Source organism: Peromyscus californicus, unplaced genomic scaffold, assembly GCF_007827085.1.
Source record: "Peromyscus californicus insignis strain IS unplaced genomic scaffold, ASM782708v3 Scaffold_4__1_contigs__length_199733344, whole genome shotgun sequence".
Lineage (NCBI taxonomy): Eukaryota > Metazoa > Chordata > Mammalia > Rodentia > Cricetidae > Peromyscus > Peromyscus californicus.
In genome coordinates, this window is record NW_026294562.1 from 126,607,879 (window position 1) to 126,630,797 (window position 22,919).

Genomic DNA, 22,919 nt, shown 5'->3' on the forward strand with positions numbered 1-22,919 from the left:
AAAACAACATGGTGTCGGCTGGTTTCACTGCAAGGTGAAAGTGGTTAAAAACCACTTTCCTGATGTCAGTGTTTAGTCATGCAGCACGGAAAGACATCTTGTGTTTGGTTTCAGGGCTCCCGATGACAGCAGCCAGCAGCGCTGGGGGTGGATCCTGTGGCTGTGTGATGTAGGAATGTCCTTCCTGCAGCTATATGCCATCTGTTTCTAGTAGCTGGGGGAGGGGCTTTGAGAAGCTTATGAAAACATTCCTGCTAGAGCTTTTCAAAAAAAAGTCCCTGTTTGAGATGATTCCCTATAAACCGTGGCAATTTAGACATAGGAAGTACTGGGTATGGCGGTATACACTCTTAATCTTAGCATCTGGGAGGTGGAAGCAGGTGGGTTGTAAGTTGGAGGGCTATTTAGTGAGATTCTGTCAGAAAAGAAAAAAAAAGGGGGGGATAGAATACAATGACATGCTTTTGAAGTTGACTTGATTAGTGCCCTCAGCTTGGTGGCTCTCTATCTCCTCCCTCTCCTGCTCCCCATCAGATTCCTCTGACATAGCAATGCCAGTTGTTTCAATATTCAGGGGCAGTTTAATGAGGGATGCCATAATAGGCTGTTTGTGTTTCCATCACTCTAGGCTTGACTTGGGCAGGAGTCTGTGCCAAGTCCTGATACATGCTATGTGGGAGGCAAAGATGAGGTGTGGTGGTATTGTGTTCCCCAAAATATTGTGCACCCTAATAAACTTATCTGGGGTCAGAGACAGAACAGCCACTAGATACAAAGGCTAGAAAATGGTGGCACTCACACCTTTAATCCTAGCATTCCAGAGACAGAAATCCCTCTGGATCTCTGTGAGTTCAAGGCCACATTGGAAAAGGCCAGGCCTTTAATCCCAGAATGCGAGCCTTTAATCCCAGGGAGTGGTGGTAGAAGGCAGAAAGATATATAAGGTGTGAGGACCAGAAACTAGGAGCATTTTGGCTGGTTAAGCTTTCAGGCTTCTAGCAGCACAGTTCAGCTGAGAGCCATTCGGATATGAGGACACAGAGGCTTCCAGTCTGAGGAAACAAGACCAGCTGAGGATCCGGTGAGGTGAGGTAGCTGTGGCTTGTTCTAGTTCTCTGATCTTCCAGTGTTCACCCCAATAACTGGCCCCAGGTTTGATTTAATTAATAAGACCTTTTAAGATTTCTGCTACAATGAGGTATGGTTGGCCCCTACCCTCCAGGTGCTCACAATCTAGCAGTCACTCGAAGGATGAGAGACTGCTCTCTGTATCTTATAGGCTCTCGAAAAATGTTGGTATCATTGGGCATCTCTCCTTGTCAAGTATGTTGCCATCACTTGTCATTTGCACAGGAAAAGAGGCATGTGGAGGAAGTCAGGCGTGTCAGATGGAGGTCACATGTGATATTCTGTGAAGCCCCAAGACCACAGCAGAGACAATTTTATTAGCTGTCTCTGCATCACTGTTACCATAGTGCCTGATAGAAACTGTTCAAGAGAAGAATGGTCCACTGTAGTGTATGGTATCAGAGGGTTCTGTCCATGAGGGTGGCGGAAGGTGGAGTGGACAGACTCAAATCACTGTGTCACTGTGGCTGGAGTGTGTGGCAGAGTTCTGACTCTGTGTGGCTGACTAGGAAGGAGAGAGACAGAGAGAGGGAAGGAGGGAAGGAGGGAGAGAGAGGGGGGAGTAATTACACAGAAGTAGTACACACTGGAGTCGGGTGTGTATGTCAGGGTAGAGGAGAATCGTGGGGTCAACATCACATAGGACTTAGTGATTTGGAGATAATAATGAGATGGGGGTAGGGATTGTGATGTATTGAAACGAGTTTAAAAACATCATTCCAGAACAATAGATGGGGCTGCAAGATCAGCTGTGTGGACTCTACTTATGATTTCCCCATGGCGAAAAGTAAAGCACTTTCCAAAGGCCCAGAGAGTTGGAGGCTGACTCTGTGAGACCATAGCTAAGGAACAGAAATCAGGGAACTCTAATAATCAGGGAGTGCTGCCTTAGAGTATCTGAGATGCACAAGGTACTCACTTTAGGCAGTCCTGGAAGATGGGGTGTCTCCAGGACTGGACCATGGCAAGGCAAGTTTGTAGCCAAAGGTAGGTCATTTCCAGAAAGAAAAGTATATGAAGGCAGAGGTATGTCAAGGCATATGAAGTGGCTCTTGTGGCTTTCCAGGCTTGCCTTTGGGGGTGTGTGGGAAGAATAGCCCAAAATCCACCTTGATATCTTTATCAGTCTCCCAGGCTTCTTTCAATTCAAACCCATAACGCTATAGCCATAAAGTTCCTTGAGCCTTTACATTTTCCCCCTTATTTTTATTTTATGGGTATTTTTGTCTATACATGTGTCTGTGCTTTGTGTGACTGCAGTGCCTGAGGAGTCCAGCAGAGGGCATCAGATCCCTTGGGACTGGAGTTATAGATGAATGCAAACCACCATGTGGGTACTGGTGATCCAACTTGGGTGTTCTGGGAGATCAGCCAGTCCTCTTACACACTGAGCCACTTCTCTAGCCTCCTTGAGTCTTTTGAGATCCCACTTTTCAAGCTGTTGCCCCTATTGGAACAATTATCTTCTAAGTTTAATGACAGCTCTGTCTTTTTATTTTCAAATGTTCTTCCAAAACCTCCAATGATCCAGATGATAATGTCTTGTGTGTGATAAGAAATCCTTATCTTTACAAACAGGGTGCTGATTTTATGTTTAGTAAAAATTATATTTACTGTCTTACAAGGGATAGGACAGTTGTTAAATTCTCTGGGGTGTTCCCAGCACCTGACACAAGACCTCTATATGACTCCCAAAGTTTGACAGAACAGATGATGAGGGCCACAAGGAGAAGTGAGTAAGGCCATTTGCCTAGGGAGAAGCTACCAGAAAGGGGAAAGTGAAGCTGAGAGCTGGGGTGTGTATTGTTCAGTGAAGGACAATTTGAGGTCAAATCAAGTGTTTTCAAAGTCTTGGGAGGTTACTAGGAAATTTTTGAGCCATTTGAAGGACAAAGACGCTGATAGTGTTGGGATGATTGGCATAAGAGGCGTGTTAGAGCCGGGTCAGTAGAGTGGTATAGAGTGATTGGCCCTAGACCTTCTTAGGCTTGGTGACACCATGTAGAAGCTGGTAGTGTCATCAGGCAAAATCTGCCAGCCACACAAGGAGGGAATCATTGAACTCTCCTTCAGGGTTCATTTTATAGTGACCAAGGCAGTCTCCAAGGCCGGCTGTGATTTCATTATTGGCTTAGTGGTTTAAGCTATTTGTTCTCTATTTTTGAGACAAGCTTTATACCTGTAGAATTGTTTCTCAGTCGGCTCTATTTTGGGAAGAAGAAAAAACATATCTGAAATGCCTCGCAGGTTATAATATCTTTTCCTTTCTCCAGGATATTGAAGTTTTCTGGAAATATGACCAACTATAGTAAGTGGTTTCTTAGGGGAGCTCACATTGTGTCCCCTGAGCCTTAATGTGCATCTGTCCAGTAGCAGAGGCTTCCACTGTAATAGCTTCTGCTTTTATTTCTGAAGAAAAATTGTCTCTCAGACAAACGAAACAAAAATAGTATCTGATACTTCCAAATCTGCTCACTTCCTCCCCTGTCCAACTCCAAAACTTACCTGCCCTGGTTTCTCTTCTCAGGCTTTGAGGTGTCAGTTGGCTGATGCTTTCACTCAAGTCCTTCCCAACCTGTCTCCATCCTTCCCAGACTGCTTCCCATCTTTCCGCCCATATGTATCTGCAGCCACCTTCCCAAATGTCCCCCTGCTGGACTCACTGCCCACCATGGGGATCCATTCTTCTGAGAGTTTGATGTCACCTGAATTTTCTCAAGTTCACTGTCTGCCTCAGAGTTGGCTTAGGGTGCGGATGCTCCTAAGTGATCGTACAACGGTGTCTTCAGTCATGACTGACAGAAGGTGTTCTTTGTTGGGTAAACTTGTAATGGAAAGCATAATTGTAGAGAAGAGATGAAATCTACCTTTAAACTGGGGACAAGGTCCTGTCTGGCAGGCTGGCCTTCCCAGTGGCAGTCAGTAGACTTCCAGGCATAGCCAGTGTTTTCTGATCTATTGTTGGTTGCCAGGAGCTGTCCATCTAGCAGCAGGCCACGCAGGAAACATGGCTTGTGGGCAGCTGGGTATAGGAGAGTTCAAATGCTGACCTTTGAAACTACTATCAATGGGGGCCTTGGCAAGAGACTCACTCACTTTGAATCTTAGTTATGCCACCTATGAAATGGAAAAGTAAAGTTATCTATCTCCTAATGTTGCAAAATTGAAGAGGTAAAATTATTCGGTTCAGAAAATATTAGTTTGTACCTTAATGAGTTTGTATCTTTGGCAAAGACCTTTCCCTACTTTCTTTAGAAATACCAGCTGAGGGGCTGGACATAGGGCTGTGTCAGTACAAGTGCACAACACACAAACCCGAGTGACTGAGTTCAGCCCCCCAACACTTGTGTCAAAAGCCAGGCGTAGAAATGTGCATCTAGAACTGGGTGTGCACGGGGAGGGGGTGAGGACAGATGGTCCCAAGAGCGCACTGGCAGCCAATCTAGCCAATGGGTGAGCTTTGCCATCAGGAAGAGACTTTGTCTCAAGCAATAAGCTCAAGTGTGATAAAGGGAAACATCGATTGTCAACCTCTGGCTTATACACACACACACACACACACACACACACACACACACACACTCCCCATTCACATATATACCACACACACAATCAAATAAAAAAAATCAGTTGGATGTGTTCATTTAAGAAAGAAACTACATTATTTCTGTACACGCTGTGTAAATCGGAAAAGCAAACCCAAAGAAAACATTACAATATCATGATGCCTCCTGTAAAGGTTCTGAGCTTGAGGCTTGTTCTTGTTTCATTAGAAAGGACTGTTAGAAAGTTAGCAGGGAGCTGGTAGAGCTGAGCTGGTACCACTGAAGGGTCTCACCTCAAAAGGAACTGAATGACTAATAGAGTCACTCTTTCTCCTCCTCGTAATTTGATGCTATTTAATGGTATAAAATCATGTTAGGTACCATGAAGAACAACATCACTGCTTTGGAAATTTTCATGTTAGCAATTATTCATTTTTGGGAACAAAATATGAGTGGGTGCCTGTAACTCAGGGTCAGTATGTGGAGGAGATTCAGGAGCTTGTGGAAGAAAGTCAGGGCCTTAGACCAAGGTGGCATGGAGATTCAGGGCAGGCCCCCATTAGAGTGGGTATGCCCCAAATCTGAATGCTCTCCCTGAGAAAACTGAAGATTTGACTGTGGATGGAGGTGAAGCGGAAGTCCCCATGTTCTTTTGGCTTGGTTGTGCTTTGAGGCATAAGTGATGCACACCAGCAAGGCTTTTCTCTCTCTGTGAATTTACACAGTAGCTTCTTTGGTTGTTGTTGAACTCCTTCTTGGTCATAGGCATTGTACCAAGCTTCGTCAAAATGTCAGCTTACTCTCATAACAACTCAACAGCTAGAATGTCATATTCTTCTCAATTCACACATGAAGACACCAAAGCTTTCTGGGTCAACTATCTGCTCTGATTCACAGAGCTGGTGTCTAGAAATATGTACCATGTCAAAAATCTGCTTTGTAACACTGACCCCAAGGCTAGAAATGCTGTGAAAAAAATTGTGATGAAATCAAATCAAAGAGATGAGGGACTGAAGATGCCCATAAATTTGATTTCAGTTTTGACACAGGGTCTTGCCATATTGCTATGTAGCTCAAGTGGTCCTTGAATTGATGGTAGTTCTTATGCCTCTGCCTCCTAAGTGCTGGGATTGCAGCTGTACATGTCCACATATGGGCCCATAACTGGTTTTGGCTAGGCTCCATTCCCTAGCCTATCTGACATCTCAACGAAAAGGTCTCCTAAACTGTGGGGAGCCTGGCCCATGGTTCCATGCTGTGTTTTCGCTGCTCAGTGTTGTCTTCAGGGGCAAGCCTGCTGACATCTACTGGCAGTTCTTTGGATGAACCAGAGGCGCACTGCTCAAGGACTCCAGCTCTTCTATATATAGGTCATACTGTGGGCTGAAGCTTGCTGTTGGTTCTAGCTCTTCTCAGGGCACTCATATCCCTCTTATGGGTCTGTCCCCAGAAGCTGGACATCTCTATTAAGTATGAGCACCAGCCCCTATCTCATTTCCTTCTGGCTCAGCTCCTGGAAGGACCTAGGTGTTTGAAGGCAGGGTGTCTCTTTGTTCTTGCCTTTGGATCACAAAGACAGGATGATTTGCTTCCAGGGGAAGAGGGCTTAGGCCAGAGGTAGGTCTTAACTTCGGGGGAGGGAGGTTGCTGATGAAGCAGGTTTTGGTGCTCTAGGGCACTCTTGTCCAGGAGTCTGCATTTGAGCAGCACCAAGAGGTTTTCCTGACAAGGCAGAGCACACCGTGAGAAACACTGTCAGGTCTAGAATGCAGGCAGAAAGGGAGCTAAAGAACTTTTCATGGGGAAAGGAGTGAACACTTACTGTCTTATGAAAACAATCTTGTCAGAGATGTTTGCATAAAATATCTACAAATTTGTATAATCCTACAGATATTATTGGCCTAATATATGAATACATGATTTTCTTAATATTTTCAACTGATATAGTTTCTCATTTTCTTTTTTTCTAAATAAGTCCTTCAGAGGCTTATTACCATATTATTTAACTATATAAATATTTCAAGGTTTATTTGCCTGGCCCCCATTTAGTGTATGAGTTACTTCAATATTTGTTAATATAAACAATGCTATAATTACCGTCCTTCATCAGCTGTTGTCCTACTTTTCTATTTTAAAAGGAAGTGACATTCTGTAACTTCAAACTAAGTCTGGCTTTACTTTAAAGAATTGGGTATTACTTTAAAGTATTTGTTTTAATTTCTTGAGATAAAAAAACAGGGGGTTTGGTCTTGCTGAACCCTGCTTGTTCCTCACAGCTTGGAAAGCAGCTTTCTGTCCTAATACAGTAGAACTGAGATGGGCGGTTCAGCTGAGAAAGGAAAAGTACCCTTACGGTTATAGCGTTAATAACTGACATGATCTTGAGTGGGGCAAATCTGGAAGTGATTGGTGGAGTTTCCAAGAGCAGTCTCCCATTCCTAGCCAGATAAGTGGGCCCTGGTATTTTCAACCCACAGATCATGCGACCTCTGCCACAAACACCAAACAATGTGTTTCAAGAAATACTGCAAGCCAGGTGGTATTGGCACATGCCTTTAATTCCAGCATGCGGGAGGCAGAGGCAGGCAAATCTCTGTGAGTTCGAGATCAGCCTGGGCTACAGAGTGAGTTCCAGGAAAGGCACCAAAGCTGCACAGAGAAACCCTGCCTCAGAAAAACAAAAAACAAACACACAATCAAAAAGGAAATACTGCACGTGATTAAAACCTATTTTATCTTTAGAAATTTGGTAACATACAACTCAAGCTCTCTGAGAGCACCATGTCTCCACCATTTCAATTAGGATGCTGCCAGCAGTAGAGGTGAGAGGAAATACATGGCGGCTTCCTCGGGGTCTCACTGATCTAGCCTTTTCATTTTCAGTTTCTTTTTTCTTTTTTTTTCACCCCCTTCTGTTCCCAGCAACCCCCAATCCACCCCTCTTCCATTCCTGTTCAGGAAAGGGCAGGTCTCCCATGGACATCAACAAAACATGGCATATCAAGTTGCAGTAAGACAAAGCATCTCCCCATGTATTAAGGCAGCCAAGGTGACCTAGTATGAGGCGTAGGGTCCCAAAAGCCTGTAAAAGAGTCAGAGACAGCCTTTGTCCCCACTGTTAAGAGTCCCACAAGAAGACCAAGCTACCCAACTGTAACATATATGCAGAGGGCCTAAGTCAGTCCCATGCAGGCTCCTTGGTTGTCAATTTAGTCTCTGTGAACACCTATGAACCCAGGTCAGTTGATTCTGTGGGTTTTCTTTAGGTGTTCTTGACCCTTCTGGCTCCTACAATCTTTTCTCCCCCTCTTCTGCAGGATTCCCCAAGTTCCACCTAATGTTTGGCTGTAGGTCTGCATCTGTTTCCAACAGTTGCTGAATGAAGCCTCTCTGATGACAATTAGGTTAGATTATACTAATTTATGAGTAGAGCAGAATATCATTAGACATCATTAGATTGACATTTTTTCTCCTCCAGTCATGTTTGGTTCTATCCTAGGTCTCTGGGTCATTCATCCTGTGGGTCCTGGTATTTTTCTTTTAAAAATGAGGGTATTGATTTAAACAGTATTAAACCAGTGGGTCCATTTACAGCAAAGTGGGGCCTCTGGTTCTCAGGCCTTTTTTGACTTGCTTTTAGTGAAACACTGAGTAACAGTTAACCTTCTTGTTTGAGCAAATGTTTTCAAAGACTTGTTATTCTCAAAGAGTCTGCATTTGGCAATAGAGATTAAAAATGAAGTAAACATACTACATTTTCTATCCTAGACTTGTTCATAGATTTCCAGCAGAGAAACACACACAATGAACAAAGAGACATTAATAGCTATCAGATAATATACTGCAGAAATACACATAAGCCAGGGGACTTCTTAGAGCAGTTCTAAGTGTTCAAGAATTAAGAACTATCAAAGCTGTCAGTCTATAAACATTGCTCTTAATTAGAAAGAGACATTATCCTAGATATTAAAATAAGAACATTTACATTATGTATTTCTCAGATGGCACATTGTGTGTTTGTATAAATACACAAGGAAATATTGATTGGGGAATATGGCTGCACAGAAACCATTCAGCACAGTCCCCACTGAAGAGATGAGGGGCTGGAGCCTCAAAAGGAAGGGGATTGACCTAGGATCCCACAATGGCTTGAAGACAAGATTAGGACAGCAGCTCAGCCCTCTTCACATAGCGGCCTGTCTCCTATCCCTCTGCACCTCCAGGTATTCATCATTGGTGTTGACTTCCCAATAGGGATGGAACCCAAGGAAGAGGTTAGAGTAGAGTGGTAGAGGGTTCACCTCTTATTAGGTTCATGGGTGGAACCAGACAGAACAATAAAGATGGTGTGTTAGTTAGCTTTTGCATTGCTGTGCTCAAAACATCTGATAGACACAACTTAAGTGAAGATTTACTTGGGTTCACAGCTTAGGGCATTCAGTCCATTATGGTGAAGCAAGCATGGAGGAACCCCTAAACTCATATCATGGTAGACCAAGAAACAGAGACTGACATGAAGTGTCCAGGGATAATATACTTCCGAAGATCTTCCCGGAGTAACCTACTTCCTCTCCCTAGGTCCCACATCCTGGAGTTGCCACAGCTTCCCAAAATAGTACCCTCTAACCTTAGAATACATGAGATTATGGAGATATTTCATTTTCAAACTACAACAGAAAAATTCAACAGAGAACAGTAGTTTTGTATGACACAGGAACCATCAGCAATGATGACACAAAGAATCAGGGGGGGTCTATAGTGTGTTGTGTGGAAGTGTGGCTGGTGGAAGGGAGGGGTGGGCTCAATAGTAATAAAATAATACAAGGCCTGTTTAGACTCTTCATAGATAAGGACTTCATTTCCTCTGGGCATTGGGTGGACACCTGTGGAATGAAGATCTTATGACCTACTTTCATAATAGGACAGAGAATTCTTCTGTGTTGCCTTTGGTGGAGATAGGGAAAGGGAGGGCCAGAGAGAACTTCTTGTGTCTACTGATTTTTCAAATGCTGAGGTGCCATATTCAGTGGCAGCGTGTCCTGAACTCCAGCAGCATCTAAGCTCACTGGGACACATGACCATCTCTTTGGTATCTGAGTGTGTTGCCTCACCCCATTCTTGTTCATGTAGAAGAGATGACAGTGAGCAGCTTCTTCTTCTTCTTCTTCTTCTTCTTCTTCTTCTTCTTCTTCTTCTTCTTCTTCTTCTTCTTCTTCTTCTTCTTCTTCTTCTTCTTCTTCTTTGGTTTTTCCAGAGAGGGTTTCTCTGTGTACCTTTGCACCTTTCCTGGAACTCACTCTGTAGCCCAGGTGATCTGCCTGCCTCTGCCTCCCAAGTGCTGGGATTAAAGGCATGCACCATTACTGCCCAGCTGACAATGAGCTTCTTAAGGACCATTTTATCAGATGTTTCCTTGTGTGCCCCAGTCTGCTCCAAATTCCTGTCCAGCGGTCAGGGGTACCTGAGGGAATGAGCCCTTCTAAACACATGGTGCCCACTGTGTTCTTTCTTCTTTTACCCTCGTGGATTGGGATGGATTTCCCATCAGGGCCAGTTTTAGCCAAAGGCGCAACTTCTACCGACTTCCGTCAAGCAAGACACCAGTGGCTGGGCTGTTCTGTGGGCGGTCCTGCTGTCTTTCCTAAGGAAATCATCTTCTGTTATTGCTTGCACTGAAGTAGCCACATTCTGTACCCTTGTTGTACTATTACCAGAGCTTGACTGAACCTGGAGAAAACCTTCACAGTTTGTATTCTTCCCCAGCTGTGGCCCATCAGGCCATGACTAGGCCATGCTTCCTAATTCTCTTTTCCAATAGAGAGTTCTCTCCCCTACAAGTGGATGCTAGGAGCTGCACCAAAATGGACCCTCAAACCTAGGCTCCAGATATAAAACAGCCCTTAGCTATTTAGAAGAGCCTGCATACGTGCATGTTGTCACAATTTCCAAAAAGAGAAGCTTATGACTGGTAAACACAGACTTTAGCAAATTAGATGGACTTCTTTTCAGTAGGAGCAGCTTTACAGAGGTACTCTCTGCATGTCACAGAATCTACTCATGGACACGCAATCACATGACTTTTAGCGAATATATTGAGTTGTACAGCCACCACTGTAATCTAATTTGGGGATATTCCCATCATTTCTATGCTTCCTAATTTCCTCAAATTCATTTGGAGTCAACACCCATTCCTACCCTGGCCCTAGACCACCCATGGCCTATTTTCTCTCATTGTTGAGTTGCTTATTTGGGGTATTTTATGTAAGTAGACTGAGATAATCTGTGGCCTTTTGTGACTAGTTGAATATCTGTCTAATCTGTTGTATGTATTGTTAACTTGATCCTTCTTTTTTTTTTTTAATTTTTCGAGACAGGGTTTCTCTGTGTAGCTTTGTGCCTTTCCTGGATCTCGCTCTGTAGATCAGGCTGGCCTCGAACTCACAGAGATCCGCCTGCCTCAGCCTCCCGAGTGCTGGGATTAAAGGCATGTGCCACTACCACCTGGCTTACTTGATCCTTCTTAATACTAATTCATACCATCCTGCATAGATAGGTGGCATTTCATTTCTGTGTTCATGGGCTCATGGGCACTTGTGTTAATCACACTTTGGAGCTGATGTAGATGTTCCTACTGTGAGCACTTACGCACAAGTCTTTGTGTAAGCTTATGTCTTTATTTGTCTTAGGTACATTTTTCGATTGGAATTGCTGGGTTTTGGTCAATGTATGTTTAATATTTTAAGAACCTGGAAAACAATTTTCCCAAGTGGTTGAGCCATTGCCCACTCTCACCAGTAGTTCCTAATGGTTCTGGTTCATCACCTCCTAGTCCACACATGCTGTCTATTGATTAGAGCTATAGTAGTGGGTGTGTAGTAGTGTCTCATTGTTGTGTTAAGTAGGTTTTTGTTCAGTACTTACAGCTTTCAATTTGACAGTGTGTCTGTGAATCATCCAAAGAGAATCATGAATAAAAGATCCAGTGTTTACCAAATTTATTTGCTCTTAGAATCCTTTTTACCTCACTTAAATGAATATGTTTAAGGCCTAATAGTGTTCAGCCTTCTGGGAAGAATTACATCATTTGATTGGTATTGTTTTTAACTTCATTCTGAACAAGGGTCTATGGCACAATGATTCTGAGCCAAGCAACTAGATGAGGCTAACAGTGTGAGAGTTAAAGAAAGATCAGCACTAGGAGGTTTGGAAACCTGTTTTTCTGTTCTTGGTTCCCTAGCTCAGCCCAGATGTGTCTAGATCTCACAGCTGGGCTCAAGCTGGGATCTTGGTTACATTTTAATTCCCAATGTGCAGATACCAATCATTCCATTGCAGAGATGATAGTAAGATGAGATTTGTATTGTTACACCTGTGCATGCTGGGAGCTGTGGTGACCGAGGTTTTTGGATAGCTCACCGAATCCTCATGGTGACTTTCTGCATGGGTGCTATTAACAGATAGCACTGAGAGGCTATTAGGAGCTTCTACACAGGAAGCAAGAAATAGCAGAATCAGGGTTTGAATCTGGGCCTCCCAGACATCAGGACATTGAAATATATCCTACTACCATGGCAAAGAGGCAAATCAGGAAGATCCTTCATTTGTCCTAATTTCACAGTAATTACAGAGTTCTGGAAATACTGGCAATCTACCTTTGACTGCTTAGAGTCATCACTGGTCCAGTCTCTTGGTCCTCTTTTCACCTACAGGGCACATTCGAATTATCCTATACATGTCTTCTGGCACATGCGTCTCCCTTGTTTCACTGTCCCTGTCCCAGATACTTGTTAAAAGCCAGGACTCACACTCCCACCAGTGAGATCCTCCCAGGCCTCCATTCTGCACACCCACTCCACTCATTTTCACAATCTTTATTGGCTCCTGATATTTATACAACATTCCCACCTGTGAGCAAAGCGCTGATTGGCCTCTTTCCACTCCATCAGTCTCCTACACTTCCTCAGGTGGATCCTCTGAGGCAGGCCAGCTGGCTTCTCCCTGCTGTCCAAAAGGGAAGAGCTAGTCTCACTTCCATGCCCTGCTCTCCAGCTTCTGTTGCCTTCCTTGTGGTGCCCACGTCTCTCTGAGCCCTCTCTGCCTTTGGATGTCTCCCTACCTCTAGGATGCTATCTCAGCAGGTCCCAACCCACAGTGACCCTCCCTCCTCTGAATCCCCATAGAGAACCTTTTCATTACCGCTCTGGGTCACTTGTCTGGCTTCCTCATGCCAAGTCTTGTTCTCTGTAAATGTGATGATTATGGGACTGACTCATAGGGCTCTTATGCTGCTCAAAAGATTGTAAGACATGTAAAAACACGATAAACAGCCCAGGACCTGGCACAAAGCTATAAGGCAAGTGTTCGATAAATGAAAATACATGATTGATAAGTAATTAAGATCATGTACCTGTTGCTTCTCTCATTGCTGGGACAAAACTCCCACCAAAAACAGGGAAAGAAGGTTTTTTGTTTGTTTGTTTGTTTCGTTTTTTTGTTTTTGGTTCACAGTTTGAAGGTCCAGTTCATCATGGCGGTGAAAGATTGATGGTGGGAATGCAAAGCAGTTGGTCACATTGCCTCTGTAGTCAGGGAGCAGAACACATGATGTTTTAGTCTGTCTGGGACTCCAGCCAATGGGATGCTGCCACCCTCCTCAGTTAAATCTGTCTCGAAACACCCTTAGACATTCCCAGAGATGTCTCTCCTAAGAGATTCTAAATCCAGGCAAGTTGACAGTGAAGATTGGCCAGAGTGTAAGTTTCATTTCCGAGTGATGATCTGTGTTGTTCTAAGTTGACTTTCTCATAATGGCTTAACCTCTTGAGAACGGGGTTAACTTGTGAACATTTACACAGAGGCTTAAGCACCGAAGATCCGGGGAAATACTTGGCAAAGGTGGGCAGAAAAACTCAAGTGTGGGAGTAGGATCCACTCTCCATCATGATTAGTTCTGCTGCCTGAGCGTGGGGCCTCAGCTTGTCTCCTTGGTTTCAGTTTCTTTCTCTCTGCACAACCCCTAATGTTCTGTTTGAACTCAGCACCACCCTTACTCCCTGGTACCGATTCTCTGTGTTCACTTGAGCACGTCCATTTATCCTCCCAGTCTTCTGTCTCTCCACCCATGACACAGAGAATCACATTGCATTCTTGGCCCTGAGCACAGACGAGGAATTATGGGAAATGATCCCTATAGTGCTTAGCCAATGGTTGCTCTTGTGGGTGGGTGTCTTTCCATTTCTATTTTGTTGATAAGCTTGTTGACCATGTTCTTTCAAGGGTTTACAGTAACAGATAATACAGATTTGGGGAATCAAATCAAAGAGATTTGCCATGACCCAGAGGCCCTTAGAAGTCTTAAATCAAGGTGTCAGCAGCTTGGCTCTTTCCAAGATCTGTGAGGGAGACTGTTTCCAGCCTGTCTCATAACTGCTGGTGGTCTCAGGCTTGCTGTAGTGTGTAGATGACACTGTTCGTGAATGTCCACATCATCTTCCCTCCAGCCCATCTGTCTCCAAGTCCAGATTTGCTTTGTTCATAAGGTCACAGTTGCTTTAGCACCTGAAAGTCCTATTTTATCACTTCTATAAAACCCAGGTGTGGTGTGTGTGTGTGTGTGTGTGTGTGTGTGAATGCCGAGGCTAGAAAAAGTCAGTGGGTATCTTTCTCTCTGGCTCTCCCCGACTGATTTTGTTGAAACAGGATTTCTCACTAAAACTGGAGCTCACATCTCAGTTTAATTTTCAGCTAGGCTAAAGGCCAGCAAGTCCAAGAAGCCTCCTGTTTTCTGACACCCGAGAGCTTCCTGGGCATCTGAACTCATGACTTTATGCACCAGGCACTAACCCACTGATCTGTCTCCCAGTCTTGGACTCTATTCTTAATGAGATTACACTCTGAGATCCTGAGGGCCAGGGTTCAATTTACCTTTTGTGAAGGAAGCAATTTAACCCACAGTGTTGCAAATGACTAATTGGTGTGTTCTCTAGAAAACGTTCTGTTGCAAAATTAAATAAAATAACTTGGCATTTCTCAATGAGATAGAAGCATCAGGAAGTACTAAAAACTGCTTGGCAGTGGGACCTCTTGACTTTGCTGCCCTTGACATTCACAGCTGTTCTTCTAAGCCAGCTCATGTGAGTGCAGTTAGTTTTGACAAAGACCTGTTTCTTTCCACAGAGAAAGTCCCAGAATCCTCACCCGAAGTGGTATTTCCCACATATGCTTTCAGAATTGAAAATCTTTCGTTCCTGGCTCATGACATTTTTGTGGGGCCTGCAGAATAGAAATAACCCAGCAGATCTCAGGCAGTTGGCATGCCTTCCCCGTGCGACAGCATGCTGCAAACGCCCCTACTGTTTATGTGTGCTGTATTGTCCTCCTAGGGTTCCTAAATGCATGCAATAAAACCGATTTAGCATATTGATCTGACACGATCCAGGCCAGCCTGGTCCAATAGAGGCTTATTTACTGGAGACGGTGAAAATTCTGCTCTAAGTCTGCTGGATTGGTAGTGGTGCTGATGCAAAATGAAACGTCCAGGTCTGATTTCCACACTACAGGTCAGCGTCTTTTGAGGGACAGGTCCTAGGATTCCATTTCTAATGAGCCACCTGGGTGGTTCTCATTCACTCTGCATTTGAGAACCAGTGCTCTCCATCATTCTTCCAGAGAAACATGCATTGTGTTGTTGGGGTTAGATGATTCCCAGAGCCAAAGTCTGTCCAAGGCTGAAGGTGGGGAGAGCCAGGGGGCATGTGTGGGGCAGAGGGCCCAGAGACGGGCTGTGTGCAGGGAAGGAGTCTATCCACTGTGGCAAGGACAAGTGTGTGCAACCTATTGTGAGGTGACATCTGCTGAACACAGGGAAGGCTGGTGGGTTCCAAGTGTGAAGGGAGACCCAGTAAGGGTTGACGGCTATGACTTTGTTGGCAGGTGAGCTGAACTGAGGAATGGGTTTCTGTCAGCTACAATGAGAAGAAATCTTAATATCTTTCTCAGTCAGAAAATGTGCACAGCTGGAGTAGACAATGGCTGAGGAAGGGGTCTAGCCGGTACCACTGAGGGTCTGCTCAGTGAGGTGGGGCCTTGGGCCTACTTGGGGAGCTGTGCGAAAATTCAGATTTCTGATGTTCAGTTGGCCTTTCTAAGAGCTCTAGAGACTGCATTTTCAGAGTTCCCATGTGATCTAACATGTCAGTCATCCATGATGGCATTTGGGACCCAGCCTGTAAAGAACTGTGGACCTTGCAGAATTCTAGCTTTGTGAAACCCTTGCTCCTGTTGATAACCTTCTCTGAGGCACACTTGCTTTACCCACTAGATGGAATCTCCCTTCCTCCACACTCTTTCTTCCTCCCCTTCTCTCCCCCACTTTTCTTTCCTTACACTTCCTTGCCTCCACTAGTTCTCAGGATGTAGCTCATTTTCAGGCCACATTTGGGTACATGGTAAACCTCATTCAATGATGGCTCAAATCTTGTGAGACTTGATGTTCTAGAAGAATCTTGGATGTTGGACTCAACAGAGGGACCCAGTGATTAGAACTGGGTTATAAGACAGTGCCTTGGCCCTAGACAATGCTGCTTCCTGGTTTTTCAGAACTAGAACTAGGAAAATAATATTGCCGGAAATGATATTGATATTGGGGCTGGGTGCTTGGAATATAATCTTATGCATTGAGTACTATTGTCCTTGCTTTACACACGAGAGCACTGAGGCTTGGAAAGAGGTGTGTATGTTATTGCCTGTGGTGTATCAGAGTCATGAAAATCCAGGAAACATGGCTCTGGGTCTCAGACCCTCTGTTCTTATCATTTGAGCCAAGTACAAGGTCAGAGTGGCCCTTGAGCCACAATGCTGATCTCAAAAGCAAGATGGGCCTCAGAGAAATCTATCTAGGGTATTTCTATGCTCTATATTTCTAGATGTAAAATGGTACAGTTACTTCATAATGGAGTTGGAAAAGCATGCAGAAATTGACCTGTAGGATACTTCCACTGTTGCCAAAAGCTTGACAAGTTCAAAAGAAACCCATAACACAAAAATTGCCATCTACTGGAAATCCCTTGACCACTTCCTATTGCATTCCTGTGTAAGGTCTGACCTTTGACCTTCACCCGGTTCTTCAGAACTCAAAGGGCTCTCTGCTCAGGATTTCCCTTCACCAGCCTCACTGATTCAATCCTCATTTAGCTTATGTGATTGATTTAAATGTCTGACCAAGATCTACTTTGCTTTACACGCAAAGTATGGATATTACTAAATAAATTCATTTAATTCAGAGATCATATCAGAATCTCAGCCTTTTGTAACTGTTCCCTTTCCTGTCTCTATTCCCAGGGCATAACCTTCAGTAGAAGGAGAAATCGTCACAGCCAGTGAGCTGCCAAGTGCTGCCCCCACCTTGTCAAAGAGAGCAGCTGGACCCATTTTTAATCAGCACCTCCCAGCACAAACCTCTGGGTCACAGAAGGAGAACAGGCCAGAGTTTGAAACTTTCTAAAGACATTTAACACACATCGGATGCAAAAGGCCACTTAGGTTGTCTTTGTATGAATCTGATTGATTTGAAAAACAAGTTAAAAAGGTGTGACTTTCACTGACAACTTCATATGGACATACTCTGCATTTCAACCATATTGTAGATGATGGTTATTGGAAGAGCCCAAGCATTTACCACAGAGCAAGAGATATAGCTTGAGAGGTTATCAGACAATCCCAGAACCAAAGAATGGATGACTACAGGTATCGGGATAACTATGAGGGTTATGCCCCCAGTGATGGTTACTACCGGGGCAATGAGTCAAACCCAGAAGAAGATGCACAGAGTGATGTTACAGAAGGCCATGATGAGGAAGATGAGATCTACGAGGGCGAGTACCAGGGCATCCCTCATCCAGATGATGTCAAGTCCAAGCAGACTAAGATGGCGTCCTCCAGAGCAGATGGTCTTCGGGGCCAGGCAGACATGATGGCTGAGAGGATGGAAGATGAGGAGCAGTTGGCCCACCAATATGAGACCATCATTGATGAGTGTGGCCATGGGCGTTTCCAGTGGACCCTCTTTTTTGTCTTGGGTTTGGCCTTGATGGCTGATGGAGTGGAAGTGTTCGTGGTGAGCTTTGCCCTGCCCAGTGCAGAGAAAGACATGTGTCTGTCCAGTTCCAAGAAAGGAATGCTTGGTAAGTAGAAACTTCCAAAGGTCATTTTCCTTGTGACATCCAGTATATGAAAGTAAAGGAGAATACATACAGATATACTTATTTCATTATATATGTATGTATGTATACACACACACACACATACACATATATATAGCCTGTCAGTTAGACATCTTAAATATGCCATGGTGTCCTGCAAAGTTATAATTTTAATAGTCATTTACCATTTAGGTGTTATTGTCTTATAGAAATAATCAATTGATTGGCTCAAACTTGTATAGCTAGTATCAGAGCTTGCTTTCCTATTCAAATCTGTTTGATTCTTAGCTCATTCTTTGATCTCCAAATCTTGTTTTCTTGAATGACAGACTATTCTCCTATTAAAGTATCTTCCATATCCAAGTAACAATACATTTTGGAAAGGGTATGTCAGAGGTCTCTTCCATCATTCCTTCTTTATGTGTCTTCCCAGAACCCACTGGCATCTGCTCCCAGCTTCTCTTGTACTAAGAGTTAGTGGCTAAGTGCCCATGTGCCTTGGATAACTGATGAGCTTGAGCATGCCCGCAGAGTCCCCATAGGCAGTTGAGAACCATGGTGTGAAACACAGATGGATTCTGAAGAATGGAGGACCAGCTTGCAAGTCTGTTAGCAGACCAGCACAGTCAGAGCCAAGCCTCAGCCATCAGAGCTTGAGGCAGAGAGGACTGTGTGAAGTTAGAGAGAGGATGGGCACAAATGGTGTGGAATAGAAGAGATTCATCATAATATAGCTAATGACTTGTCTCGATCCCCAAATGTTCTGAAAACGTATCTACTCTCTAAATTTAGTAACCATATAGAGCCCAAGAAACATGCAGCTATTGAGAACTTACTGTGAGTCTGTTTCTCAATCAAGATGAAAAATACTTATGGCCCTTAGGAGTTCTAACTCTGTTCAGCCACCAAACTCATCAATTCAACAAATAGGTACATATTTTTGGTCTACAGTGTGCTAGTACCTGTGATACAGTCTTAAAAAATAGTTCTTGTTTCTTAAAAAAAACCTTATTTTATATATATAAATATATATATCTTTAAAATATATTTTTTATATATATATCATAAGATAAGAAGGTCTTCATGGACACAGAAAAGACTTATTAACTTCAGGGATAAGCACTGGAATTTTGCCTGTGTGATTTTAGACCTTGACTTTGGAGAGTTAGCAACATTTCTGAAAAGACGGAGATAGTAAACATTTTCAAAGCCAAGATGGCCTCTGTCACAACAATCCAAATGCATTGCTGTAATCAAAATCATCTGGAGGTAATGTGTAAACAAATGGACGCAATTGCGCTTCCCATAAAACTGAGACTGTGCTCAGGAGGTGGAAGCCGGAGGACTGAGAACTTGAGGGCAGCCTGTGCTATTTAGTGAGACTATCCCCAAATCTGAAAAAAGTAAGAAAACGCTAAGACAAGAGAAATATGAAGAATTGTCACTGAAAAACTCAACAGCAACAAAACTCCAAAACTAACCAAACAAAAAATTATCTCTGGGCCATTAAAATGTAAACGTTTATGCTTAGCTATAACGCCATTTAAAATGATTAGAACTATATCAGTAATGACCAGGAAAATCAAAGGAGACTGAGTGTGTACAACAGTCAGTATGTCTCAAAGCAAAAAAGGCTGGGAAGTCACTCAGTCTTTAGAAGCCTGTAGAGTTTTAGGTTTTTTTTTTTTTTTTTTTTTTTTTTTTTTTTTTTTTTTTTTTTTTTTTTTTTGTGTGTGTGTGTGTGTGTGTGTGTCCATCCATACACTCAGATACACATACCCAACCTTCAGTGTTGAACAGTAGATTTTTAATAATTTATTTATTTGTATTTTATGTTCATGGTGTTTTGCCTGCGTGTATATCTGTGTGAGGGTGTCAAATCTCCTAGAACTGGATTTACAGACAGTTGTGAGCTGCCACGTGGGTGCTGGAGACTGACCCTGGGTCCTCTGGAAGAGCAGCCAGTGCTCTTAACTGCTGAAGCGTCTCTCCAGCCCAGAATAGTAGATATTTTAAAAGGGCAAACAACAGAACAAAATTCCCAGCTGAAACCAATCCATCTCTAACTGACTTAACCATTTGAAGTCATAACTTGTTTTGTGCTGCTCCCAAATGAAACCCAAGTTCCGGTTTATTCTGGCAACGTCAATAATGGTTTAATGCCTGTCAGTCCCTCTGGCACCACAGTGCCTCGCAACCCCATTAGCAGAACGGCAGTAGGGTGGCAGCTCCAGCCTCTTCCAGGGCAAATGCCGAGGAAATGTAGTTATGATTTGGAGAACCCTTGCTGGTGTAATTTTGCCCCATGTTTACCAAGAAGCTGCTATGAGTCAAACTGAGAAGGGCACAGAGACCCTGAGCAGAGATTCCCACAGGAGACCTCCTGTGTGGCCAAGAAAATGTAAGACCTAGACGTGAATCCAGGTAGGTAGATGGCTGAGCGTCTCGAGTTGCCTTTGAGGTTGGCCACATGTAGACACAGATTCAGAGAGCCTTATCTAAGTAAGTGCCAAGCAGGGCATGATGGCAAGACTGTCTGACTTAGAAGTCTGTGATCACTCTTTTGTACCACCCTGCCTTTTTCTTATGCATGGATTGTGGGGGGAAAAAAGCCATGCCCTGGAGCAGGCTTCTCTCCACGTGGGATCATGCTACAGTGGATAATAACTTGAGTCCTGGAGTTTGACCACGAGAGTTTGGCAGCTAGCTATATCATTATCAGTCAGTGACCTCGGGCAGCTTCCAACTCCCCTAGCTCAGTTTTCCTGGGGAGTAAGGATAAGGACACATTTGCTGTGAGGACTAAGATAATGCAGACAAAGCCACAGTAGGGACTCCTTCTGAATAACTCAGCCCCCTGCTTTGTGCCCTGCTGCCATCCTGCCAGCATTTGCCTGGATTCTGATTGCACAGACATAATGGGGCAGCCTGGAAGTCAGGGCCAGGCTGCTTGGTTTGAAGTCACGCTGTGCTGGCTCTTGGTGGGGCAAGTTACTCAGCTGCTTTGTGTCCCGGCTCTCTCCTCTGTAAAACGTGTTTGATGGTGATGCCTGTTCCATAGGATTTCTGTGAAGATGGACTGAATCCAGCTGTACTGAATTTAATGCAGTTAACTTGGCTGGCTTGCTATCTGCACCTCACAGGTGCTCAAGATATCTTTATTGCTTTTTTGTTTTTTGAGACAGGGTTTCTCTGTGTAGCTTTGCGCCTTTCCTGGAACTCACTTTGTAGACCAGGCTCAAACTCACAGAGATCCTCCTGCCTCTGCCTCCCGAGTGCTGGGATTAAAGGCATGCACCACCACCGCCTGCCTGGCTCTTTATTGCTTTTGATTGAAGTTATTATTATTATTAGCCTGATTGTTTGATAGTTATGAGCCATCCACACTCAAGGCCAGATTTGTCCTGATGACTTTGTACATATCCTTCAGCCAAAATGATGCCTAGTGGACTCTTAAGGTCAAATTGCTTGACTTTAGTGGGAAAAAGGCATTGGTGTTCCAGTACTAACCCAGAGCTTCCACTCTCCTGATTCCACTCTGTTTTGAAAAGAAACTCTCTCAAGTGAAGCCTCTCGCTTGACTCTCAGTTGCCCAAGAAAATAATACAAGAACAACCCAGGTCTAACTCATAGATCCTTCTTATTTTCTTGCTGGAAAGAAATAAATCAGTTCAGAAAAAGTAAAGATTCTTTCTTGGTATCTTAGTTGTTTCTCTTGAACATTGTGCTTTAGTGAACATGAACATCTGCCTCACTGGGTAGAAATCAGGTCCAAGAACCTATGGCCAGCACTGGAGGCTCAGCCATGCTTTTATCCAGTGGTGCTCACCTTTAAGACAAGGAAAATGCCTCTGCTTGTTAATTAAGCATGTCCTTCATTCTTCTTTTTTTTTTTTAATTTTGTACTTTTAATCCCAGTACTCAGAAGACATAGGCAGGTGGAGCTCTGTGAGTTCTGGGCCAGCCAGGGTTACATAGTAAGATTCTATAAAAAAATTAGATAGATAGATAAATGATACATAGATGAATGATAGATAGATAGATGATAAATAGACACACAGATAGATGACAGATAGATAGACAGATAGATAGATGATATATGATAGATAGATAGATAGATAGATAGATTTTTCATAAAGTTACACCAGTTGGAATGGAAGAAGAGACCATTGTTCTGAGGTAATGTTCTGTCTGCTCTTAGTATGAGAGAAGAGAGGTCCTTTCTCTTATTTATGACAGTGAGCGATGTCTCTGGTTGATGGTGACAGAAGAGGCGAGGTCCTCTCTCCTTCTTTCCTCTCTTCGGCATTCTAGCTGCTCTGTCTCCCTGTTTCATCTCAGGATTCTCTGTCCTTGTCTTGGTCCCTGTTGCTACAACTGTTCGAAAGGCTGCTGGAGAAGTGTAAACCACGTTTTCATCCATTCACTTGTTCACGTCTTTAAACTGTTAATTATCTGGCAGGAACACAAAATCAATTTTCATGTCCTCTGTATATCATTCTTCACTTCCATTCTCCTTGCCCTCAGGTGACATTACTCCCAGGTCACAGTTCATCCTTGAGGGAAGTCTAGGCAGGAACTCAGGCAGGAACAGGAGCAGAGACCATGGAGGAACACTGCTCACTGGCTTGCTCCCAGGCTTCTGGTCAGCTGCCTTTCTTATTCGTCTTTCATTCTTTTAAATATCTATTTCTTTTATTTTTCTATGTATGTGTGTGTGCACATGTGTGTGTAGGTTGCACGTGCATGTGTGTGCCCATGCTTTTGGGGGCTCAGAGTTGATGTGAGGTGTCTCCTTTGATCTCTCTCTACTTTACCTATTAAAGAAGGGCCTCTTGCTAAACCTTGGAGCTCACCAATTCTGCCTAGTCTAGCTAGCCAACTTGCCTTGGGATCTCCTGTCTGTGCCTCCCAAGCAATGGGATTACAGGCGACTTCCCAGCTTTTAGTTGCTTTCTGGGGGTCTGAACTCCAGTCCACATGCTTGTATGACAAGGCCATTACCCATTGGGCCATTGGCTCATTCCATTTTTACTTTTTAAAAAAA

The 22,919-nt window shown here is 43.7% G+C and overlaps 1 protein-coding gene across 3 annotated transcripts in view; it reads left to right on the plus strand.

The window, feature by feature from the left end:
* Sv2b (synaptic vesicle glycoprotein 2B) overlaps positions 1 to 22,919 on the plus strand; it is a 190,539-nt gene that overhangs the window by 100,098 nt on the left and 67,522 nt on the right. For all 3 annotated transcript variants that reach the window (XM_052760310.1, XM_052760312.1, XM_052760311.1), the window contains exon 2: positions 17,013 to 17,854. In XM_052760310.1, the coding sequence (XP_052616270.1) occupies positions 17,404 to 17,854 (451 nt within the window). In that variant the 5' untranslated portion in view covers positions 17,013 to 17,403. The remainder of the gene's footprint in view (positions 1 to 17,012; positions 17,855 to 22,919) is intronic.